This window comes from Phalaenopsis equestris, unplaced genomic scaffold (assembly GCF_001263595.1).
Source record: "Phalaenopsis equestris unplaced genomic scaffold, ASM126359v1 Scaffold000076, whole genome shotgun sequence".
Lineage (NCBI taxonomy): Eukaryota > Viridiplantae > Streptophyta > Magnoliopsida > Asparagales > Orchidaceae > Phalaenopsis > Phalaenopsis equestris.
In genome coordinates, this window is record NW_018164518.1 from 121,651 (window position 1) to 149,429 (window position 27,779).

General features: G+C 35.8%; 1 protein-coding gene across 5 annotated transcripts in view; it reads left to right on the forward strand.

Annotated features, from left to right (window-relative positions):
- Nucleotides 1–27,779, forward strand: part of LOC110019743 — a 61,151-nt gene that overhangs the window by 29,278 nt on the left and 4,094 nt on the right. For all 5 annotated transcript variants that reach the window (XM_020717544.1, XM_020717547.1, XM_020717545.1 and 2 more), the window contains 3 exons: nucleotides 11,242–11,337; nucleotides 26,063–26,155; nucleotides 26,272–26,415. In XM_020717544.1, the coding sequence (XP_020573203.1) occupies nucleotides 11,242–11,337; nucleotides 26,063–26,155; nucleotides 26,272–26,415 (333 nt within the window). The remainder of the gene's footprint in view (nucleotides 1–11,241; nucleotides 11,338–26,062; nucleotides 26,156–26,271; nucleotides 26,416–27,779) is intronic.

Below are 27,779 nucleotides of genomic sequence, written 5' to 3' on the forward strand. Positions count from 1 at the left end.
CCCTTTCCTTTCACTCGCCATCAGTGCATCCCCAAAAAGAATGATCAAGGCTCTAAACAAAGTAAAAATACCAGTCATGACAACTAACGCCCTTTCCTTTCACTCGCCATCAGTGCATCCCCAAGAAGAATGATCAAGGCTCTAAACAAAGTAGAAATACCAGTCATGACAACTAAAAGCTATTTATAGAGTGGCAGCGAATCGAAATCTAGAAAATTTAATTACTAAATGCTGATTGAAACGACAATTAATGAAGTGATTAACTTTCTTGTTTTCATAAGAGTTGTGACTTTCAAAAAACAATAAAAGTTGGTGAGCTATATTTGTATGACTAGATCAAGGCAAAACGAATCTCCATGCAAGGATATGAAATACGACAAATGAGGTGTGCCCGTCGTTGAGATGTGTCAGAGTTGGTCGGGGGAGCCAAATCAGATTATTTAGATAGTCGACACTCAAAATTCGAAGGTCGTCACAAAATACCATTGGGTCGCTCGACCATATGACGAGCCGACTGACCTCAAGGTCGAACAAAGGACATCCACACAGCCAGTCGAGTGAAAGATATCTGCCGAGCGGGGAAAAGCAGACCAATGAAATGTGATGAGAACACCAGTGAAGCCAAATGAGAAGAGCGCATACCGTTATCACACGGTTCGTCCGACTAAGAGACAAACGAATGGGAGCTAATCGAGTAAATGAGGGGACACCCCATTAGTGAAAAGTTCGTATGCATAATGTATCATGTAAATTATTTTAGTACCCCTGAGTTCCTTTGTATAGCAAGAGGGCATAAAAGGTAATTGTATATATAGGGTATCTCCCATACCTATATATAGGGAATTCTTTTATGAAGAAATCCCTAGACACTATGCTCTACGGTTCATTCCCTTCTTTTACTCATCTTACGTGCTCTATTCCTTGGCCGTGACTCCCAAACATTTTTTGACTCAACAATGCCTAAGCTAAATAATTAAAGGGTTATGATCTATCAAATAGCACAAAAATGTGTCTAAAAGTCTCTGTGCAATAAAGGTTACCTCATTTAATTGTGGCGGACTATCAAATAGCGCATTTTAAGGAATCCAGTTAAATTAAGGTTCACCATTTTCATATTAGATTTTTTAAATTAATTTAAATAAAAGATCTATTAAGATGATATTCCTTGGATTATTTGTATTCATAGACAATCATATGATATTTGGGTATAAATGAGGCAATTTTAAGTATTGATTCGAGTATCACTCAATAATAATAATTAGCTTATTATCAATAGGTAAAGTTGATTCGAGTATCACTCAATAATAATAATTAGCTTACTATAATAATTAGCTTATTATCAATAGGTAAAGCCCTAATAGTAAAGTGATGTTTCTCAATTAATCCATGTAACTATCATGTACATGCAAATGCAACTATATATAAAAGCAAGAGCTGAGATTCGTCAACATTCAAAGTCAAAATTAAAGTGTCTGAATGTTGTACAAATACTTGGAAGGATAAAAATGTTATATTTTTTTTGGAAAAAGTTCCAAATGTTCAAAGTGCAAGGTAGGTTCATGTAGAGATTATCTACTCTGAGAGGGAAAGAATAGTCTGAGTAATGTTTATGCTTGAAGCCAAAAAGTTCATCTATATATTGTTGCTGAAGAAAGGAATAGCTAGGAAGAAGTAAGGTCAAAAGGGCTTGACTTCACTAGAGAATGACTTAGCGAAAAGAGCATGACTAAGCTATGTTATGTCTGTGAAAAGTTATGACCTGATTGGGATAATTTTATAACCAAAAGAGTACAACTATGGAAGTGAGTAGCATCATTAAGAAAACATGATCATGGTAAGATTAGACTTGGGAAGAAGAGTATGACTGGTCGAAGAGGATTTAGTCTAGAGAATATGACGCGGAGGATTAAAAATGCAATTAATAGGCTATACTAATATTTTAATGTACTCAATGAAAGTAGTATGGCCAAGTTTAAAAGAATATTTAGCTAAAAATGTGCATTTAAATTAAGATTTCGGACAAAATATCAATCGTAGCGATGCATGCATGATGATTGTTTGCATGCTGATTATGCAAATAGGGTAGACCATAATAGTCTCTAAAAGTATTTTATGGATATTGTCACATATGATGTCACTTTGGCCTAGATGGAACTATTGTCCCTTATTCTTGAATGCTTAGTAGGTCATCCAATGATTTGCAATCCCCTACTAGTTAGCCTATTAGTAGTGGTAAGCCAATGACGTTCTCAAATATTGAAGAATTGGGTTTTAACCATATTAGCTGAACCTAATAAATAGTTCTATAATTGAAATTAAATCAATCATAACAAGAATTTAAAGTGGAGGCATAAATCATATTGACTTGGATTTTAGATTGATGTTTGTATGTATGAAAAATTCATACGACAAAAAATTAAATATTGAAAATTGATCAATTAGATTAAAAGTCAATCTACATTAACCAATATGTCGCATGAAGTTGTGGCCTTCAATTGATGCTAGTTTTGCATGTAACAATTTTCAATTGCTATCTACGTAAATGTTTCACGGCTATCTATGTAATTGCTTCGTTTGGGTGCTAGTTTTGCATGTAGCAATATTTCAAGTGCTATCTAAGTAATTATTTTAAATGTGTGCGACTGTTGGAAGCAACAATGTTTTGAGTGCTATCTATAAAATTGTTTCAAGTTCGTGATAGTTTTTTATTTAGCAATGCTTCAAGTGCTATCTATGTAGTTATCCGTACTTCATGTAGAAAGGTTCTAAATGCTATCTATGTAATTGTTCGTACTTAATGTTTATAGGACAATTTGGCTATTTATGTAATATGTAAATGCATGCTCACGTTTACTTTCCAATGAACGCCCTAGGAATCATATGGTAGTGGGATTCTTTATGTTGATAACACCTAGACTTTATGTTGATAAGACTAGTTTTAAAAATTAAGTGGTAATTCTATTTTTAATATAATACTAAACCTTTAAGTATTATGCATGTAAATGAAAGTATAGTTGTTAGATATGTAAATGCATTAGAATTCTGTGGTATGAGATATTTGCATTTCTTCTTTTGGCTTGCTTGGCTCGATCACATGTGATAGTTCTTTGGCTTCATACATCTGCAGCTTCGTCTAAATCCTTCCTCTCTCTCCTTTTTCTTATGCGCTCGCAAAGGCTCGCTCCTCTATCCTCCTGCTTATGCTTCCAAGAGCAGAATCCACAATAGCCTATGGTCTCCTTGCTTTCGAGAATAGGGCCTTTATTTGCCTCTCATCCTCGTCCTTGACATCACATGTGCAATGAAGCCCTGAATTGAAATCACCTCATTATGGCGTGCTTCCTCTTAAATGCTTCAACCGTTGCTTTAGGCTCAGCTCATTGACGCACAGAAGTCTGCCATCATCCTCAACATTGCGCGTATCCTCTTTTGAATGAAGGTCAGCTCACATACGTCGGTTGATTGCCTTGAAAAGTGACTTTATACTCTCCCACAAATTCGAATCAAGCCCGAAGCAACCCTTGCTCGCTCGATTTGGCTCGTCTAGTGACATCGATCGCTCTTTCAACTTTTCTGATTCATCTCCTATTTGTTACAAATTCGAATCAAGCCCGAAGCAACCCTTGCTCGCACGATTTGGCTCATCTAGTGACATCGATCGCTCTGTCAACTTCTCTGATTCATCTCCTATTTGTTGTGCGTGTAATTAATCATGTTTGTTTTTGATTTCGCTCAAATCAGAGGTAAGGGTGCACGCTTTACTTTCCATCGACAACTGAGAAATAAGTTTAATATACTTAGATCTCATTGGAGAGAGTTATCAAATTTGTTAAGAAAGAGTGAAATTGGTTATAACGCAACAACATAATTGGTTATAACGCAACAACAGGTCTAGTGATTGCATCTAAAAATGTTTGGTTCAAGTTATTGAAGGTATTTATTTCATCTTATATTTTATCTAAAATTTATATTTATTAATTGTAAATTTTATCAATTATACTTGTGATTTAACAATATGTAGGTCAATAAAAATGCTAGGACATTTCAAAAAAGAAAAAGACGCCCAATGTATGAGTCTCGTTGTCGTATTTATCGTGACACAATTGCATTGGAAATTGCAACTTCAGCCAAAATTGCTTCAGACACGGAGGAAGAAAAAGAGGCCGGAGAATGTGATGCAAGGCTTGTAGAGGAATCCATGAATATGCAGAAGAATGATGATTATGCACTTAAGAGCAAATTACTTAAAAAATGTGCTAAAAAAGATAACTATTTCAGATGTTATTGCCTCTACTCTCCATGTATTAAATGGAAGTTCAAAAAGAATGGTTGATATGATCGAAAATAATGTGCACGTCAGTTGGACCTTCAATTGAAAATCTGAATCATGATTGCTCGAATGTATGAAATTTAGCAATTCAATAGAAGATTTAGATGGTGTTTGCTACTTGAAATCTTTACGAAAGTTTCAAGATGATGCAATATAGATGAAAATGCTTCTTCATATGCCTGATAGCAGAATGAAAGACTGGATTCTTTATTTGAAATGACTTGCTTATCATGATGAATCTTAGGAGCCATCATTTTCTTATATATTTGTGTTAGTCGGTGTGCTACATATTTTGAAGACTAGCTTTCTACCATTTCTTTATGCTGTAGAACAATTTATTACTATGGGTTATGATGATGTTGTACTTTTGTGTCATCTTATGTTTTTTGTTAGACAGTGTGTCATGTATTTCTAAGAATACTAGTTTTCTTTTATCTCATTTATGTTGTAGAATATTTTATTATTTTGGGTTATGATGATGCTGCACTTTTATTTCATTTTAGTTTTTTATTGTACAAGCTTGAGTTGATGTGTTGGTGAATTGATTATGGTAATATGATTTGTTATTTGAAACTTAATATTGTTGTGCAATGCATATTAAAGAAAATATTATAATTTATCTGATATTGTTGTGAGCTTATTCGTTAATGTTGGTAGCAACTTACTCATTGTGAATGCATAATGAAGGAAATAATACAATTTACTTGATAATGTTATGAAGAGTTGTGGTATTTTGATTGGATATGAATCATGGTAATGCTTGTATATGAATCATGATAATTGGTGAATGAGCTTTTTTGATGTAAAAATGATAGATTCCATGGTTATATCAAAGCATATGAGAATTGACATTTTTCAATTATATTGTTTGATAATTTAAATAATATGCAATGGAGAAAAATGATTTATGTAGCTAACCCCACTTACTGGGTTAAAAGTTTTGTTGTTGCTGTTGAAAAATGATTTATGTAGCCAACCCCACTTAGTGGGTTAAAAGTTTTGTTGTTGCTGTCGTATTTGATAATTTACATCGTTGAAAATTTTCTATTTTAGGTGAAAAACAAATGGATCCAGTTTCAGATGTTGAAAGTGAATTTGAAGAAGAATTTGAGCTAGCAATTAGTCTTACGTGAGTTGATGATTATAATAAATGTTATTTTACCAAAGAACCATGTTGAATGTCTTCAAGGTCACGAGTACATAATTGAAGTATTGCGAGGCATTTAGCTCGATGCGTTGAAATATATAGAATGAAACCTCAAGTTTTCTTGAATTGATCAACTATGATGAAGAATAAAGGTCTTAAGAAAGATTCAAAATGGTTGCTTGTGGAGGAACGACTTATAATAATTATGCTAATTTTGTCGCATAATGAACACTTAAGAGTGGTTGTTGAATGAATTCAACGTTTAATGGAGACAATCTCGCGACATTTCAAAAAGTCATTGAGGACAATTTGTCACTTAAGAACAGAGAATTGCTTCTGTACCATTTAAGATGATTCCTCCTGAAATCAAGTATAATCCAAATTATTATCTTTTTTTAAGGTATGTAAAAATAAAAAAAAAATTAATTATTTATTTGAATTATGATTATTAATTTAAATATATTATATTCTTTCTATAGGTGACGCGGGGCTGGAGTGCTGAACTGATTCAGGATAATGGGGGTTGGGGCCGCTGAACCCTACCTGGGTTAGGGCTGTCACCAAGGGGAGGGATTTTCCCCTCCTAGTTATCGTCTATTATAAATAGGTTATTTTTTTAAGGGTTCAGTTTTGATGTTTTTGATCTTTTGCTTTCGACATTTCTCCTAGCTAGGGTTGTATCTAAGGACAAACAGTGTTCCGGCTGTATCCTACTCTGAAGTGGTTGTTATCTCCTTTACCCTCCTCCCTTCAACACCATCAGCTCGCTATTATATTCCCCCTGCACTCCTATCCCATTGACGCATCTCTTGCACCGTTGATTGTCGACCCTCCTCCCTTCAACACCATCAGCTCGCTATTATTCCCCCTGCACTCCTATCCCATTGCCGCATCTATTGCACCGTTGATTGTCGCTGCTCTCCCCGCACTCACCTGGTTGTTTTCTACATGCATAATCCTCTTCATCGCTCTGCAACCCTTTACCGGCTTGCCTTCCTATACTCGCAAAGACCCTCCCCACGCTCTGCTTTAGCTGTCAGTCCGCACCCCCCTTATACACCTGCAACAACCCTCTCCACTCCCTATTTCAGCCGTCAGCCCGCATAACCCCCCTCAGCCCCCTGCTATCTATCCTAGCTCCCTCACCACCATTCCCCTGGCTGTTCCGCCTTGCCCTTGCTGGAGATTCATGCTGTGTTTTTTTTTTATTTTTATTTTTTATTTTGAATGCCCTTGCTGGAGATTCATGCTGTGTTTTTTTTTTTATGATTTTGAGTCTTGTTTGGAACCCGGTTGCTTTCAGTGTAATAAAATCTGCTTTTCAATTGGGGTTTGAGTTAACTCCGATATCAATTAGTATCAGAGCTAGCTTAATCATCCATCTTAGGGATTTCTAGCATTCACAATACCCAAACCATCTCCGAAAAAAAGTAAAAAATTGTTATCACCAAATGTCTTTTCCACTCCCAAAATCCCAACCCTAACCATATTATCAAGGAGATACAGGCCCGAGCCTACCCAAGAAGAGATACAACGAGAGTGCTATTGTCTTCAAGAGTAGTTTGCAGAGATGGATGATGGAATCCGGGAGGATGTTACCCTCGATCGTGATATGGAGAGTCGAAGGGGAGAGAGGGTATTTGAATCCCTTCCATAGGGATATCTCAAGTGATGAGAAAGACAGACCCCAAAGCTTTGGAATTCAATATCAGCGGAGGCCGAGAGAGGAGGTTGTATACGGAGGACACAAGGATTTTGGCATCAAAGAAGACCTACCAGAGTTCGATGGAGGTATGGATCCCAATGATTTCATCAAATGACAACAATCAATTGAGAGGATCTTCGAGTACAAAGAAGTGTCAGAGGATAAAAGTAAGCTTGCTGCTATCAAATTGAGAAAGAGCTTCTTCTTTTGGTGGGAAAACTTGCAGAGGCTGAGAATGAGAGAAGGCAGTAACATGGTTACTAAGTGAGAGAAGAGGAAGGTGATGCGGAGAAAATACTTGCATCCTTATTACGGCCAAGATATGCTTTTTAGACTCCACTTACAACAGAGATACCAACCAGTGGAAGAGTTTACAACGTAGTTTGACCGTTACGAATGAAGTGTGAGTTGGTCGAGCTAGAAGAGCATTCCATAGCCCAATATCTGGGGCATTTGAAGTTTGCTATCAACAACATTGTTCAACTATAGCCTTTGGTCTCTGCGAGATGTTTAGACCTTAGCCATGGATGTGGAGAGACAACAAAAACAGAGCAGGCAATCACTATTATTCAGGCAGCCAACCGTAGTTGAAGAAAACAACTTGAGCATGTCTCAGAGAGTTGAGAAAACTGGTCTGGATAAGGACAAAGCCACCCATGTGAGAAGAAGCCCGAGAAAAGTAGGAAACCTACTCCAACTCTCGCCCGAACATATTTTAGAGGCCATGGATTTGGGCACATCACCTTCAGCTGCCCAACAAGTCGAGTCGTGTCTTTTACCAAACAGGGCGCCGTGGAGGAGGATAGCGAGGAGGAGACAGCTGAGGAGCATAGTGAGTTGTATCATCTTTCACTGGATGAGGGCGAGATGTTGTTGGTTTGATGGGTTCTATAAACTGATGATACAGGGATCTACACTGGCTCTACCATAACATATTTTACACCTGTTGCATTGTGAACGAGAATGTATGCATTCTCATCAGTGGAGGATGCAACAAGAATGTAACATCTACGTAGATAGTGGAGAAATTTAACCTAATGACTCAGAGGCATTCCCAACTATGTTCTCTGATGTGATTGAATTAAGAGAATAGGGCCAACATCAACCGGAGGTGCCTAGTGGAGTTTTTGATTAGGAGCTAGCTGCAGGATCAGATGTGGTGCGATATAGCACCCATATATGTCTGGCACCTTTTGCTTGGGAGATCGTGGCAATTAGATTGTAAGAGACATAGAACGATAAATTCAAAAACACATACCCCTTCATTAAGGAGGGAAGACACGTCGTTCTTCTTCATTCGACGAAGCCTGAGATCATAAGTGCCCTTACTAGTAGAGCAACGTCAGAGACTAATTTTGGCTACGACAGAGGATGATAGGGCTGAGACACCGATTCCAGACATGAGGTAGTTACGGCAGAGTGCATTTCAAAACATCACCATCGATACCTAACTTCCATGACCACCATTGTTTGAGAGGCTCAAATTATTCTCACTTTATATTAGATTGAGCCAACCATGGGTTACTTTAGGATGAGTCAGCCATATATGTCGTACGCGCAGACCCAGTTCAGTTCAGTTTAGTGATGTACCTCCAAAAGATTGGATCAATATGGATGCATGCCATTTAGTGGAGAAAACTCCTCCAGTGTTTTGGGTGATAGTGCAGTCGACATCAAGATCCAGGTGCTTTTGGGACCGTATTCGAAGACCCCAACTCCGGGAGATTATAATGGTTCTACTACTTTCAATGATCAGATAAAATTTTCGACAAATGAAGTCGAAGCTCCGCCAACCCTGGGAGACTAATGTTGGGGCTGGAGAGCTGTGTCGGTTGAACCTGTTCAGCAGAAGCTTGGGGGGGTTCAACCAAGAGGGTAGGGAAGTCGAAGCTCCGCCAACCCTGGGAGACTAATGTGAGGGTTGGAGAGCTGTGTCGGTTGAACCCGTTCAGCAGAAGCTTGGGGGGTTCAACCAAGTGGGTAGGATTTTCCCCTCCCAGTTATTCTCTATTATAAATATGTTATTTTTTATTTTAGGGTTCAATTTTGATGTTTAGGTTTTTTGTCGTCAGCTTTTCTCCCTGCTATGGCTGTATCCGAGGGCAGGTGCTTCGCTGTATCTTGCTCCGAGGTGGTGGTTATCTCCTTGATCCCTACATCCTGTCCACCTCACCTGCTCATTGTTATTCCCTCTGCACTCCTACCGCAGTGCTGCCGCTTCTCTTGCACCCCTTGTTGTCACTGTTGTCCATGCACTCATCCTATTGTCGTCAGCCTGCACCCTCCTCTTCACTGCTTTCCAACCCTCTGCCGACTTTCCTTGTTATTCAACCAACTGACTTTCTGTCTCCCTGCTTTAGCTGCCAGTCCGCACCCCCCTTTTACACCAGCAACAACCCTTCCCACTCCTTATTTCGTTGGCTAGCCCGCATAACCCCACCCAACCATTCGCTACCTATCTTAGCTCCCTCACCACCATTCCCTCGGCTGTTCCACCTCGCCCTAACTGGAGATTCATGCTGTGTTGTTTTTCCTTTTCTATATTGAGTCTTGTTTGTAACCCAGCTGCTTTTGGCGTAATAAAATTTGCTTTCTGATCGGATTTTGGGTTAACTCCGACATCAATCTTGTTACTGCACACATTTTGAACATGATCAAATTTCATATCGAGGTCAACATAAAGAGCCAACTCAGAATGTAAATAAATTTGTGAAACGAATTCACAATTCATCAATCTTGTGACTCTTGAATTTTGTGTTGTCTCCTTGTGTGCATACATTTTTTTCATTTCACTTTTGTGTGATGTATAAGGTAATAGATATGTTCTCCTCAAGATTTCTTCTCTTTGAACATCGGCATTGTTCATTTTGGAAAACAGGTAATATTTGCTCATCATTACGTGATGTCCAAAATCCTTTGTCTTTGTTGGTGGTTATTTGACAATGTAAGAAGTTTGGGCATTTTCGGTGCTTTTGATTTGCAGAGTTCATCCTGCAAAGCTGACAACCCTTCAACAATTTTGACTGTAATTGAGCTATTCAATTAAGTTTGTACAATATTGTGTTTAATGACTGCCATTAATGTTGATTTCGACTGGGTTTGATTGTACTATCTTGTGGTTCATGTGTAGGTTAACAAATAGTAAAGAGGGATTGGTGATGACACACTGTTAATTAGGATAATCTGCCAACCTATTGGATAGCAATTTATTCTTCCTAGATTAGAGTTTTCTTTTTGTCTTTCTCAATGACTGGTTTCAAAAAGTGTTTCTGCAAAGCTTCAGATCATAAGAGCCGACTTGAATATTTGAAAGGGAGATATTCAAGAGAGCAAGCCTTTTAACAATAAATAATCCTTTATTTTTATAATTTTGAATATAAATTAAAAAAAGAAACTAAATAATTGAGAATGGTAGTTTGAGAGGAGGCAATATGATGAACAAGTTGATTACTATTAATAAATGTTCCTCTTTTGCCACATTTGGAACATTCAATCCAACCATCTTTTGTTGCAACTTTAAGCATCTTGTGAAGCACATTCCCAATGGTAATAAAATGGAGAGATGAGAGAGGAACCTTCTTAAACCTTTGTGGCACTTAAAACTGTTTACCAAGCTCTCCTTTGACAAGAAGTTGAGAATTTAGAAATGCATCAAGTATTTCTTGATCCAAGATATAAATTTATGCTGGAAGAACTATCCCATTAGGGCTTCCGGAACAAATTCCCCTTTGCAACTATGAAAAGCTTTATTCAATGTCATCCTTGCAATTGAGTGAATCTTTCTTTGTTGATGATAAAATGGATAAATTCATGAGTAGCATTCTGAAGTACCTTTTTCATCAATGAAAGCACCTTGAGAACAATCGAATTAGGAAGAATGATGTTAAGCCGATTATGTTTTATTTTTTAAATTTAAAAACTTGAAGAATATGATCAAGGAAGAAAGTGAATGTGCAACAACTTTCTTTTCTGCGCATGTTTTCCAGTAAATATGTTCTGTTCATTCCAATTTTTTCTGTATTTACATCTCTTCCTCACATATTGGTGATTTTTCTACAGGGAACCGCTGGTTCCGGTGATGCATCACCTGCGCTAGCAAACAAACTCTGTAAATCAATCCCTGTCATTGAGGCACAGCCCATAAGCTGTAAACCTGTGAGTTATTCTATTGTAGTATGATTGTAGTTATTTTCTTCATGCTTTCATGCAGTCCTTTCGAGTAACTCAACATCTTGCTTATTTTCTGGTTTTTTATGTTTTTCTGTTTGAATATTCATTTTTATTTTCTTATAATGGAGATATTGGGTACTTCTCTTGCAAAGGGATACTATATATGGCCACGTAATGTCTTCTTTGAGATTCATCGCTTTGGCAAAAAAATGTTTACACGAGATTCCCTTGTGCCTAGCATGCAATACCTCAAAATTTCACAAAAGGCTACAAGAAAATTTTTCCCTCAAAGAGTTATACGCTATTTTTCACATATCACAAGTCCGAACCATTTTTTTTAAATAAAATATTATATTTTATTTTCATCTTTATGGTACATATATAAATGGTTTAGTATATTAACAATAATTAAATAATTTCCTGTAGTTTTTATTCTGTAAACTTACTGTAGGAATTCCTAATTATTCCAACACAGGCAAAGCATGCCCCCTCTGTGATGGAATATTAGTTTATATTATAATTTCTATATATTTATTTATACCTAATACCTATCTCTTAGCATTCATCCATGTTTTTCGTGCTTATATATTTCCCTTAACTTGGAACTGGAGCTGAATATAAAGAGAGCAGGAGGAGCTCTCGAGTAAAACAGAGACGATACAAGAAGAGGAGGAGGAGGAAGAAGAAGAAGAAGAAGAAGAATAAGAAGAAGGAACAAGAAGAGTAGAAGAAGAGGGAAGCTAGGAACTCAGGTTAAGAATATGATTTTTTGTGGCTTTGAGTTTTAGGCTTGAATGGGGGGAATTCTTTCAAGCTAAAAATAATATTTAAGTTTAATCGATTGATTTTTGAGTTTTTTAGTTTAATGGTGTGTATCTAATTAGGAAATTGATAATTTTATTAGGTTTTTAAACAAACAATATCTTGAGAAGGTAGAAATAATGAAAATTGTCTCGATGAGATACTTCAATTTTCGTAAGTTAATTTGTAATACAAGAAAAATAAATATCATATTTGGAATATTTTTGATATTCTGCATATTAAGCATACTATTAACACTTGATATTGCCAACAAAGTTATTGTAATCTTATACAATCTCTTATTTTATAAATTTTTGAAAATTAATGATGATTCAATCTCATGAATATTTTAAAATATGATTTATAGTAACATACCTATATATAAATATGTATACCTTAAGGGTGGACTCACCTAAAAGAAGAATATTGATATGAACTCAACAATTGGGTTTCAAGAAGACTCGCTAGTTAGGTTTCAAGAGGAATGCAACACCCAAATTTCAAGAAATCAGGTAAAGTTCGACAAAATGGAAAAAGAATCCAAAATTTCATCTCTCAAAATTTTATCGAAATGATATCATTAAATTCCACTCAAGAAATCGATCAATTTTATATAAAGCACCATCATGAATTGTTAATGGATTGGAAGATATAAAATTTCAAAGTTATATATTAATTTACCTAATTAATCCCTAATTAATTCTTCCTAATCCTTTGTTACTATAGCCAACCGACCTCCCACGCATTTTATTTCCTTCGTTCGGTTGAATAGGGCCGGTGAACTTCGCCCTCTCTCGAAATTCCTTCTCCCCTCTCTAGATTCCCTTCCCCTCTCTCGAAATTCCTTCTCTTCTCTCCTGATTCCCTTCCCCTCTCCCTTGCGGTCTCGTCGTTTGCAACAAAATTCTGCACAAAAGTGCACTTGGGTACTGTGGCTATGAGCAAGTAGTGAACTGAGCGGCAGTCCTGAAGCCGCAGTTCACAATTTAGGGCTCTAGGGCAATTTTTGTAAGTGTGAATATCTCTTTCACGATATTTGAAGCTTTCATTTTCTTCTTCACACTTCCGTTTTGACATTTGTTTCGTTTTTTGTGTTTTTGTCGTTTCTGGCTGTCGTCAGAGGCGCTGAACTTGTGTCAGAAACGTAAAGTCTTTTGCGAGCTTTTGTACTGGTTTTAACACAAAATTTGTGAGGGGAAAGTGAAGATTAAAGTGTTTGAAAGTGTTGGAAAGAAATTTGATGTTTTTGGAAAAACAAATTTATGCCATAAAGACCTTTTAAGATATGTTTTGATATTTAATGCATGTGTTGGGTTAATTCATGTTTTGAACCAAAATTTATGAAATTCTATATTATCTACGTGCCCCAGGTTGTCTATAAGATGTGACAAGCCGTGCCCCAGGTTTCGAGATGAGCGCGTGAATACTCGACTTAGGGCTACGTCATTAAGTCAAATGAAATAATTTTGTGCTAATTTAAAAAAAATACTCTTCTATAGGTTTTATATGATTTTTATTTTGACGTAGATGCATTTAGAATTTCTGCATATTGCAAATTGATACCTGCAATTGAATGTATTAATACATGTTTACTTTTCTTACGATACTTATGTCATGGTATGATACAGGTGATTAATCTTATGATATTAATTGCCTGCATGTATTCATTTAGTATGCGTTATGTCTATGATACATGTAATTCCTTATGCTTGATACAGTAACAATAATTTAAATGTCACAAGAAATATTAGGGGGGGTAAACTATTACATGATTGCTTGTAAGTACACTATGCAGAGATATAATATTCGTGACGCTTGATATTTATACGGAGACGAAATTCTGGGAATTGTTGGAATTAGGTGGTGACAGAACGTTTGAGAACCATGAGTATCAGGGGGATATCGATAACTGCTATGTTGGGGGAAACCCAACCTTTATCGATAGTTTATATGATCTTTGGGGTAGGATGAAGACCCATGATGAAATAATATGGAAATAGTTGAACCCTATACATTAAACAAGTGACATTACTATGATATGTTATGAAATGACATTGCTACAATAATATACTATGGATCTGCTTTTATTTATGATTTCATGTTTACGACCTACATGTTACACTATAGTTAATTTTTATACTACCTAAACGTTCTTTTTTCATGTTCTCGACATGTATAGTTTCATACGAGCATGCACGTTTCTTTTTCATGTATAAAATCTTATGTTTGCCTTGATTATTTTTTTGAGCTCGTTGTTGTTCATTCTTCTTTGTTGCCTTCCAGGTAGGGGCAACAAATATCGGGCTGAGTAGCCAAGTGTGCCTTTGTACAGCTTTTGCACGATACTTTTGGAAGCTTTATACATATATTTTAAGTACATATTTATTTTTTATTATATTGGATCTACTAGCTCTGTATAATTTTCATATTCTGCATTTATGATTTCCATGCTTTCAAGTATGTATATAAAATGCAATGTATCATGTATGTTGTGACGATTCAGTTAGACTAATTCATCATCAACTGAGTTTTGATTATAAAAGTCAAGGATGAGTGCCGGTGAAAGTTGGTCTGACCAAATTCTCGGCCTCTATTAGTTAGGGTGTGACAAGGACTCCCCAACTACATTTAGGGCATCAACTTGTCAGGAACAAGGCTGATTCACTGGTCAACTAGGGTTGAAACATCCAACAAGCTTATAAAAAACCCGCCCAAGACAGCCATTTAACACATTACACCAATTTAGCCTAAGTAGCTGTCTATGCCTAGAGAAGACACTCAGTCCATTCTCTTCTAGACCTAGCAAATCCTCTACATCTAATGACAAACTTGTTTTATAAGTCCAAGTTTGTTTTTGGGAGGCACACATGTACAACTCATTCTTTAGTCCAAGGGTTTTGGGAGGCACACATGTACAACTCATTCTTTAGTTTTTCCTTGTAGCGCTCAAGAGCTTGGATCTTAATTTATAAATAGAAATTTCAGTGTGAGCCAAGGGCTACAAATTCTTTATTTTATAATATGTATTTATTAGCATTATAAGTCCAAGCTTGGATCTTAATTTATAAATAGAAATTTCAGTGTGAGCCAAGGGCTACAAATTCTTTATTTTATAATATGTATTTATTAGCATTATAGTGGATTTTCTTTTCTTTACTTAAATCTCAGTTCTTCTGATTATCTATAAATCAATAAAATTCTTGCATAACCCAGAGATAAAATAGGGTTCAATATTCTATTAGGTGCAATGAATGTGAATTTATGCTAAGAATTAAAAAAGACATCCAAAGACTTGTTGAAGGACTTAGCAGAGTCCGACCAAAGAATCCCATCCAGGAGAAACTTTTATGAGTTTGGAGGATCAAGTCTTTGTTATTACTCAGCAACTCATTGAAGTCAAAATATTTAGGCGCGTTATTATCATCAAATTCTCTAGATGGTAATAATTGTCTTTTTCACTATTGCTTTTGAAATGGTTGAGTCCGAATTTAGGAAAAAATGCATGAGTTTTTTATAAAATTTGTTGAATTTCTTGGTTCTGAAATTTTTTATCGACTTTCATTTCAGTCATAAATAAAGGTTAGGTGAGGCTATTAGAAATATATTTCCTAATACTGAACATAGATTTTTATGCGTCATCCAAGGAAAAATTTTAAGAAGGACCAACGCTGCCATTATTGCCATAAGCCTTGAAGTGTTGTCTAGTTAGTTGCAATTGCATACACACAACATGAGTATGATGCCAAGGTTAAAGATTTATTCAAAATCAGTCCCTATGTATTCAATCAATTGATATATGTATTCATTAAATGCTTCAAATATCCATATTTATGTTTTCTTAGCTTATTATATTAATGGTCCAAATGTCAATTCTCATCAGATATAAAAAACTGTACAACAAAAATAATATGGCCGAGTCATCATTAAAAAACTAGATTTGAAGGACAAGCGACGAACTAGTGTTGATTTGATCAAACATCATTAAAGGAATGATTATAGAGCAAAGATTTTAGCTAAAATTTAGTGCATACAAGAAGTGTGGTGTGTTAATTGAGGAGCATTAGAGATATAACAACTAGGAAAAAATAATTTATTATTAGAAAATCATAAACAAATGAGATAGGTTGATTGTTATTAGGAAAGGTAGGTGGACTGTCACAACCCAACTGGCCCCACATTTATGGGTCGGCTGAGGTGCAATACAGACGAACAATTCGGTCAGACTAAATTCTCAACAATTCTCATCATGTTTTGCAAAATCAAGACACAGTTAGTGCTGAACTAGTCTAATTAAATTGCAACAAAGTACATGTTACATTGCATTTTACAAATTATTCATATTCATACTCGGAAACGTGAAAAATCATATCCTCAAAATATATAAACTATACAAAGCAACTAAATTCAAAATAATGATAATATGTACCCAAAATATATATACATGCTCTCAAAAATATCGTGCAAAAGCTGTACAAGTCACATTTGACTACTCACTCTAATTCTCATTCCCTACCTGGAAAGCAATAATGTAGGTTGAGCAACAACGAATTTAGAGAAATAATCAATGTTAAAATAAGATTTTATACACAGATAAAAAACATGTGCATGCTCATAAGAAACTGTAAATGCTACACACAACATGCTAGCATAGTTGAGAAAATGAAAAAAGGTTTTGTGGTATAGAAATCACGACTTTCGTGTAAAAAATGTATAATTACAAGCATGAAATTATAAATATAATAAAAAACATGTTTATAAGCATGCCCATATGTTTTTTATCGTATGTACTAATAGCAATGTCATTTCATAGTAATATCACTTATAAATGGGTAGGTCTTAACTATTTTCATGTTCTGTTATTAGGGTCGTCATCCTGCCCCAAATGCCATATAAACTATCCATAAAGATTGGACCCCTCTAACATGGCGGTTGTCAATAGCCCTCCTAATACCAATAGTTTCCCATATTTTATCACCGCCTGATAAAAAGATTCCAGAATTTCATTGTTGCTTGAGCATCAGAAGTCAGGAATACTACATTATTGTATAACATACTTGCAAGCACTCATATAATATTCTACCCATAATATTTTTTGTGATATTTCTTAAAGCATAATAACTGTAGCAAATATTTATAGACATTTCATTCATCACATGCATGAGTCATAGTAAATGAATATCTGCTGATAATAATTTCATAAACATGGTCATATATATCATGACATAGTTGCTTCGCATATATCATAAAAGAAATCAACTGATATTCATATATTCCAAGCATATATTCATCCACAATATGCAAGCAGTCTAAATGCAACGCGTCAAATACATAATCACATAAATCTTACAGTAAGTTTGTTTTATTAAATTAATACAAGATTATTTCATCTGACTTGAGAGAGCAATACTACGACGAGTTTGCCCACCCTTGTTTCGAGCTTGCCGCCTTTTATAAACAACCTGAGAATTCATAAGCATTGTAGGAGTCATAAAATTCTAGCTCTTATCGTGATTTAATCAAAAACATAACTTATTTGCCCAAAAAATACCTAAAACCGGCTTCTTGTCATAAATCTACCCTTTCAATTCTCCTAATCTTATTCCCAACTCTCCCTAAAACCTCAAAACTTCTTTCCCCCTCGTTGATTTCATGCTAAAAATCTTACGGAAATTCACAAATCACTTATGAACTTCTTACACAAGTTTGACACCTCCGACGGCTACTTGAAAAGAAAAATGCGTGAAAATAAAGGCAAACATTGAAAAAGAAACATGAGGAAGGAAATGAATGTCTCAATGTTGCTAAAATCAGTTTCGTACCTTTCATTTTCATTCCCGAAGCCTGAACTGCAAGCTTCAGCTTCTAGGTGGCCACTCGCCCCTCCCTATTCATCTCTTGCTACAATACTTGAGCCGAAAATTTGCATGAAAGAAGTAATAGGAGAGGGAATCTCGACATATATCTCGTTCCCCAAAAATCCAAGCCCGACGATCCAATCCAACCGCTGCATGCATTGTTAAGTGAGGGGAGAGGTTGGTTGGAACAGTAAATGTGTGGGGGATTGTTGACCTCAATTTTGGTGAGGTCTTTCCTTCTCTCTTTTTAGAGCATAGGGTTTAGCTATAGGTTTTTCCCTGTTTGACCCTCCTTGAGGACTAGTACTGAGACCCACATCATTTAGAAATTCAAACCATTTTTTTACTTCTTTGATTCTCGTATGGGCGGTTCCAAATCATCGACATTTCGTTGAGTTGACTAAAACTGACATATGAAACAAGTTGAGTTCCTATAAGGATAGAACTAGCCATAGGGAAACCCTTTGTGACTCGAACACTCACGAGCGCTACAATTTACACATTCACAGCACCGTGCACGATGTTAACTTAAATTAGCCCGACCGTCGACGAACTCATCCGGATGACCCTGGATGACGGAACGGACCAGACAAGCGCGTTCGGAACGTCGATTTTACACATGTTGCTATGTTTCCGTGTGCGAGCAATTGACACGAAAATCGATACGCATAAAGAATTGATTAAAGGAGGCATGTTCAAGCTCAGCCTGGGTCCGATTTGGGCTGTACACGGGTCAGTCATACCAGGTTGAGCCAATAATGCGACGTAATTTGAAATTTGAAATTTCAAAATAAACCACCCATTATCGTTTTAATGGAGCATTAGGACATTCCAATTAGGCCCGGGACAAGCATGGAAACTATTTAATCTCCCGCTCGGCTCGCCTTCACACAGCAGCAAGTCATCATTTTTTTTCTTGTACGACTCCATAGCAGTCAAAACCACTGCTGCTTCTTTCTCGATACAACCCTCTTGCTCACCAAATCCTGCTGCTTTTTTTCTTGTTCCTTCAACTACCCAAAATCCCTATACGGTAACTTTGAGCCTCACGTCATTAGAGATCCAAGCCTCCCACCTTACTATTCTGCGAACCGTGAGCATCAATCCTCTACTTATTTTAGACCGAGGTAAAGTTAAAAGAGAAGTGAGTTTTACTATTATATTTTAAAGATTTCAAGTTACACGTATCATAAAGGTGGATAACTTTTTTAAAGAGCAATATTTTTATATAGAGGTGGCGGTTAGATGATAGATTTCATGAGTGATTTTCCTTTGAGGTTAAATGATTATTCGGTTAGATGATAGATTTCATGAGTGATTTTCCTTTTGAGGTTAAATGTGATTATTTCATTTTCCTTTCATCTTTGGGCTCGATAAAGTAGAAGTAATACTTGTCTTAGGCACTGCTATCTTTATTCTTTGGATATTCATAAATCCAAAAAAAAAAAATTGACAAAGGGTAATTTCAACATTTAATTTTACAGAAATCAAATTAGTCTAGTGGTCAAGTAACATAGACTTATGAGATGCTGAGTGTTAAGCCAAGAGTAGGCTTAAATTGCAGTGTGATTAAATGCTCCAAAGGCCTGATTTTTTATTAAAAATCTGAGACTCTGACGGTTCGACTTTATGCAAATCGGAAATATATTTGGCTTGGCTTTATGTGAATGAGGAATTCAGTTGGTTCGACTTTATGCAAATTGAAAATATATTTGACTTGGCTTTATGTGAATGAGGAATTCAGTTGGTTCGACTTTATGCAAACTTTGAAAGTGTTTTAAAAGAAAAAGAAAATCTGAAAGCTTTGACGTTTGCGATACTTAAGAGATTCCACAAAAATGGGTACGAGGAATGAAATATGCAATTCATATGTATTTACGTTTCCAACACCCAAACTTCAATTCTTACATACATACCACTCGATTCATATATGTTTGCATATCTAGCACCTAGATTTTGTTGTTTACGTTCATACCTCAACTTCTTATGTATCTATATGTCTAACACGTAAATCTCAAGTTTTACTACATATATTCCACCTCTTTTGCTTTTAAGTAAGTGAATAAAGGCTTGGAGTATTTTCATATATGCCACACGATTTTGATGCATTTACTTGTTTAACACAAGGTTTTCACTTGCATGCATACATACCGTCTAGTTCTTATGAGTTTACATGCCCCATACTTGGAACTTGAATATTTGCATATGTGGCAAATGAATTCTTTCGCTGCATACTATAAATTGTTTGGAGAAGGTTTAAATGTAGCTTTTTGGGGTTGAATAAGTGTTGATTGGCTTACTGTTTTGGAGCCTTTAAATATAGATTGTGTCCCATTTAAGTGCTAATTTGCTTACTGTTTTGGAGCCTTTAAATGCAGATTTTGTGCCCATTTAAGTGCTGATTGGCTTACTGTTTTGGAGCCTTTAAATGCAAATTGTGTCTCATTTAAGTCCTGATTGGCTTACTATTTTGGAGCATTTAAATGCAGATTTTGTGCCCCATTAAGTACTGATTTGCTTACTGTTTTTGAGCCTTTAAATGCAGATTTTGTGTCCCATTTAAGTGCTGATTTTGAGGCCTTTAAACACTGTTTTTGGGCTGGTTACACAATTTTTTTGGGGTGGATAAGTACTGATTTTGGAGCCTTTAAACACTGTTTTTTGGACTGGTTACACAATGTTTTTTAGGGCTGAATAAGTACAGATTTTGGAGCCTTTAAACGCTGTTTTTGGGCCGGTTACACACTATTTTTGAGGGTTGAATAAGTATTGACTTTTGGGCCTTTAAACACTGTTTTTGGGCTGGTTACACATTGTTTTTGGGTTGAATAAGTACTGGTTTTGGGGTCTTTAAACACTTTTTTTGGGCTGGTTACACACTATTTTGGGGGTTGAATAAGTGCTTATTTTGAAGCCTTTAAACAGTTTTTGGGGCTGGTTACACACTGTTTTTGGGTTGATTAAGTGTTGATTTTGGAGCCTTTAAACACTATTTTTGGGCTGGTTACACACTGTTTTTTGGGTTGATTAAGTGCTGATTTTGGAGCCTTTAAACACTATTTTTGGGCTGGTTACACACTGTTTTTTGGGTTGATTAAGTGCTGATTTTGGAGCCTTTAAACACTATTTTTGAGGCTGGTTACACTGTTTTTTGGGGTTGAATAAGTGCTGATTTTGGAGCCTTTAAACACTGTTTTTGGGCTGGCTACACTGTTTTTTGGGTTTGAATAAGTGCTGATTTTGGAGTCTTTAAACACTGTTCTTTGTGCTGGTTAAACACTATTTTTGGGGTTGAATAAATGCTGATTTTGGAGCCTTTAAACACAGTTTTCTTTTGGGTTGGTTACACTGCTTTGGGACTGCGGTTATGGGGCTTTTGTTTACGGTTTGGTGTTGGTTTTGTGGACTTTTGCCCACTGTTTTGGAGCTGCGACTAGGGGCTTTTGCTTACAGTTTCAGAGTTTTGGGGGACCTTTGCTTATTTTTTTGAGTCTCACTTGATTACTATTTTGAGAAAATTTAAGCACCTTTCTTTTTTTAAGCTGATCCACTAAGTTGTTCCACTTCCCCTAGTCCACTGATTTTGGGAATTAAGTCCACATTCTCTCTTTTCTCTTTGATTCATTTTCGTTTCTTTTCTTTTCTTCGCGACTTAGTTTATGTGCATATATTCTAATATAAGTGCATATAGGGTAGAGATAGGTGAATCACCAAGCAGGCCTATAAGTTGGACGGTTCGGGGTTCAAGGGCGATGATGATAAAGGCATCTGCTAATAAAGCAGAATAATATTGCATCATCTGACCCAAGGACCTGATGAGAATGCAGAATGACAATATTATTCACCGGCACTAGACTAGCAATGAACCTTGCTTTCGACTCGTAATTTTTCACCGGCACTAGACAATGCAATGAGAATGCAGAATGAACCTAGATTGACACTAGAATGCAGAATGACAATATTATTCACCGGCACTAGACTAGCAATGAGAATGCAGAATGAACCTAGATTGCTAGTAATTCTAGCCCGTCAATGTAATCGACTCGTAATTTTCAAAATATATAAATATAATAACAAAACAAATGCATTCTTCACAATATCAATACTTTTGCTTGCTAAATAAAAATCTATTTAGCTTACATGCATGATAAACTATGAACTTTGAATAATATAATTTTAATGTCCTCTTGTCAGTTACCTGCATTGGGTCAAAAATTGCTCTCCTTTGATTGTTTTGTTGGAAATTTTTAATTGACTGTTGGGCTTTATATACGTCGAGGACCGATGGTTGCCTATGGAATCATTCGGGATAAATTTGAGCCTAGCCCGAGCTTGAATTCTTATACCTCCCGCCTCAATTTTCCACATGTGTGCCACCCAGTTTGCTCTACATATTTGTTTTTTCTTTATGTTGTTATTCAATTCTTTGTACAGATATGCATGATATATTTATAATACTAACCCTTTTGCAGCAACGGCAGGAATCCCAGGTACACACATGCATTTTATTTTCTTTATTGTGTTTTTTACATTTTACTGTATTTTTACTGCACCTCTACCGTTATGTTTTCCTACAAAACTTGCAAGACCTTTAGGGTAGAGAACAATAGGCTGGTTGTTTAGGAGGTACACTACGATGGGCCACCGAACAAACAAATTTACATGCTCACAAATAAAACTCTAAACCCAGAGTCGCTGCGTTACGGAGCTCGAAGCTCGGAGCAAGCTTGGTGGCAGCACGACGAGGCAAGGAAGTGAAGAACAATTTCAAGAGACTCAACATATGAATGAATCTACTCCTACTAAACAATTCCTTAGGTTTTAAAAAATAACAATTCATTGGACTTCGAGGTAGCTCGCCCAACGTGACGTAAATCCTCACGCCCTCTTTAGTCCCCCTGCACAACCATGTTGTGCATCATAAGTCCTAACTTTCTGTAGGTTCTGAGGTTGTCGTTCGGTACGACGTAAACCCTCATATTATGCAAATATAAGTCCCAAATAATAAAATTGGCAGGATTTGAACCAAGTGTAAGTCCCAAATAATAAAATTGGCAGGATTTGAACAAAAATAATATCGTCTCCAAAACGCAGTCAGACAGTAGGATAACTTGGGAAGTCACTGGGGGTTCTCCTCAGGATCTGTGACGTCCCCTATATTTTCCTTCTTTTGGATTCCTGAAATTACTACTCCCATTTAGTCCTTTCTCACTTGATTTTTCGCGTCCTATCATGAAAATCTAAACATTGAATTTTTGAAGACTAGTGCCCTGATCATTATCGAGAGTTTTCTCAAGTGACATCGGTCGTTTATGATATAATTAACTATACGGGTTTGTTCTCTATAGGAACTTGGAACCCACATAAAAATAAATTCTATTTAATCCTTGCATTAGGTAAGAGAACTTGTCGGTCACACATAAAATGTTCACAGATCATATGAATGTCATAAATTCTTTAGTTTATGTAATTGAGCCCCTTTTTCAAGTAATGTGCTTATTTTTCTGGATGAGCGTATTGTTTGTAGGGTTGCGCTCGATTACTTAAAATATTAAATATATGTGATATATACGGTCTCATTTTTCAAAGTCAAAATACTATTTTTCAAAAAACTAAATTATATACATATTAAACTAAACTTTAAATACTTTCAAAAGTTGGCCGACAGAGATACGTGATTAAGGAAATAATTAAGGTTTAAATAAACTTTAATTTATTTAATTAAACTTATAAGTTATAATTTTAAATTTATAAGTTATACATCCTTGCATAACGTACTTGCAAACACTCATGTAATAGTCTACTCATTACATTCCTTGTGACATTTCTTAAGGTATGATATGTGTAGCAAACATTCATAACATTTCATATATTACATATATGAATCATAATAAATGAATACCTACAGATAATTAATATCATATACATATGTATATATATCATAACATGATCATAACATAATAACATCAAATGTATCATAGGAAGAATTTAGCTTACATTCATACATTTAGTGCAGATATTCATATGTTATATGCAGAAATTTTTAAATGCATCCGTGTCAAACGAGGATCATATGAAAACCTATAGAATATTATTTCTCATACGTTAGCATAAGAGTATTTCACCTGACTTTTTTGGAGCAGCCTATGACAAGCTCCCTCACGCTTGCCTTGAGCTCGACGTGTTGTGTAAACAACCTAAAATTCTTAGGCAACCTAGGGTTTCATAAAAATTGGTTCATTCTGTGCATCAACACAAAACATGTCTTAAATGCCAACTCATACCTCAAACGAGCTTCTCGGTATAACCCAACCTTTTTCCGATCCGCCTAAACTTCTCCTTCCTAACACCTCAATCCTCCCTTCCCCTTTGCTGATTTTGTGCTAAAGCTATTACAAAAGCTCGCAAACCAAGTTCGACACTTCCTACAAAATTTTGATTGCTGCTACGACTATTGGAAACAAAAAATTGCACAAAATCAAGACCTTCGTCAAAATGAAGGTGTGAGGAAGGAATGGAATCCCTAGAATAATGTGAAACAAGGTTTCACACTTACCAATTCCTCCTTTGATGCCCTTATTGTGAGTTGCGGCTTCCTTGGTGCCGCTTGGTTCGCGCTACATACTACAATGGCCTAAGCGTAGCTTCAAGTGGGAACTTGCGGGATTTTTCAGACGAGCGAGTGAAGTGAGGGAGGGGTTTCATGCGAATGAAACCAAGAAATAGAAGAGGAATCGAAAGCACTATAGGGCATTCGAATAAAATTAGCACTAAAAATCGTGTGAATGACTGTTGGGAACAGTAATCATGCAGATCAGGTAGAAGATTAGAATTAATTAAGCTTTTAATTAATTTAATTATACTTCTAACTTCTAAATTTTATCTCCCAATAAAAACATAATTAATATATTGTGTTTTATATGAAATTGATCATTTTCATGCGTAGAATTTTATAAAAACAATTTATGGTGTGAAATTTAGGATACTTTTAAAATTTACTGAATTTTACGTGGTTTTCAAATTTTGGTTATTACAAGCACAAGGAGGGATTTGGCAGGTAGGAAGTTGAGGAGAGCTTGCAGGGAGTATTCCACGACTGAAATAGAAATATAGGGCTATTCCTAGCTGTTATATCATGTGGAATTTCAGAGAAACTTTCTTAGAGGAAAAACTCTCTAGTTTTTCATTTGTTCTAATAGAAGCAAATAACAAGTATATACACAGCTCAGACTAACCTTAATACTGTTGAAGGGAAATTCAAAAAACATATGAAAAGAAGGAAAGAAATTAATCATAATAATGGATAATTTAGGGAGAGTAATTCTCGCCTCAAATGTGGCAGTTGGCCCCCTGGTTTCCTAAACAATTGGTGGGCTCATTTGGTCCATGGATGCATGCATATCAACAACTTCTATATATCCTACTTACCCTTTAGTTAATAAAAATGTCATTTTGCTTCGCTCTTCGCTCTTTGCTCTTTGAAGCTACGATAAAACCTTGAACATTGCATTTTACTTTGCGCTTTGATAACACTTCTCTTTACATATATTATCCTGTAATAGCTACAAAGTTAAAATGCAATAGAATAAAAGCTTTTATACAAACATCATATTCTATTTATCCACTTTTTTTAATAGTTAAATTTAATGTAGATCATCATCCTTTTGCAGTTCCCAATGTCATATTTATTTAGCTAAAATCTATTTTAATTCTCAACCATTCAAAGATATCTTTCCAAAATGATGAGAGCACCCATCCGAGAGTGGATGTTAAAGACAAATCATAAAACTAACCCAATTCCATATGATTGAGATAAATAGACAGTCTGGTTACTAACACTGCTATGTTTTTTTGTGAACATTGATTCTTGTATATATATTAGAACTTGTTATTGGGATTTTAATATAGATATTCGTTTTGTGCATTTGATTTTTTTCATGATGGTGATGATAATTATTATCATCTTGATGACTTATATTAATATTTCATTCTTAAAAAGCCAAGTAGCGATTAAAATTTTAATTTTTTATAATTAATTTTCCTCGCATATACAGATAAGCTGCATCCTTGAATTTGATGGTTCTTCTAAAGGAAATCCTGGGAAGGCTGGTGCTGCAGCAGTCCTACGCAATGGAGATGGGAGTTTGGTAGGCATTTTTTGCATTTGTTTACTATCCAATCCAATAGCACTAGTAATTTATTGTCATATTAATTATGAATTAAAGTTTTCCTGATGGCCAAGTTCTTAATCTTTTGGATTAAGGTTTCTTGTATTCGTGAAGGCTTGGGCATTGCAACAAATAATGTGGCAGAATACCGTGCCTTAATTTTGGGGATGAAATATGCTCACATGAAAGGTTTTAAGCATATTCAGGTGCAAGGGGACTCTCAACTAATATGCATGCAGGTGTGTCTTCAATCTCTTATTTTTGCTACAGTCATTGATAATATAAGTATTTTTTTGGTAAAATTATTGTTAATTAGCAAAATCGATATTCATTTAAATATTCATGGATAATTCTTATTAGTTTGAAACTCAGAAAATATCACACCCTATTTTGACCCTTCTCTATTAAGCATGATACATTACAAGGAAGGAGAGTCAATTTAGACAATTATTATCAACATCTGCCCTAACTTCACCAATCAAATTCGAGTAAGTAAAAAATTGGCCTGCCGAGATCATCAGAACAGTACGCTTTATGCAACAAAATCCTCTAATCAATCCATCAAAATATATTAATATAAAGGCATGCCCAATTTAAATTATCAAAATGAACTACAAAGCCTTTAATAAACAACATAGATAATTCATATATAGAGAAATCTTTTATTTAGCTATGAATCTAAAATTTATGACAATGCTCCCAGTATGCGCCTCTACTTTTAAACAATTGTGGTCATAATAACTGATGAGCTCACTGCTTAATGGAATAAATAATTGTATTTTATGGTTTAAAATAAAAAATAACAAAACGCCTGTTGAACTTTTGAACTGACATGAGCATTTATTAATTATAAACATATCTAGCTATGTACAATAAGTTTAAATCAGGAGATGTTTTAATAATTATATAACTAAAGGGCATAGTCATAAGCAGTGAACATAATTGTTTTTAGGGAAGTGAAATATATCTTTGTTAGTCTTAAATCATTCAATATGATTTGTTAGTCCATTGTTGTATAAAATTACTAGCTTTATTTTCATTTTCTTTTTCATTCATGCTAGTCATTGATATAGGAGTTAACCCAAACTCAAACCACAGTAGAAAAACAAATAATATTACTAAAAGCAAATAAACGATTACAACCAACACGCTTGAAAGGGAAAATACAATAACAAGACACTAAAAAACATCACTAAAGTGTATCCCAAGACAGTGAAGGTTGATGAGGTTGATCGGAATGGCTGAAGGGTGTGGCGGCAACAAATGAATGCTGGTGGTAGCGAGGGGGAGCTATGAAAATGCAAGGACAACAAGTATGATTGCTATCCTGGATAGTGGCAGTGAGGCATTGTGGTGGGTAGCGGTGGACTAGCAGGAAATAGGTGTTCCCTTGCTGTCCTGGACGACAACAACATGGTGGGAGGGTTGGAACAACAGGAAAAAGGGGTGGTTTGGGCAGCAACAATGTTGGATGGGTGGGAGAGGTGGCTGGGAGGCTGGAGGCTGGAGGCTGCTGGCTGCATAAAAATAAAGAGAAGGGGTTTTCTGGGTGGCGGCAGCAGTATAGGATGGGTGGGACGGGGCGACCGCAAAGCGGGGGGGG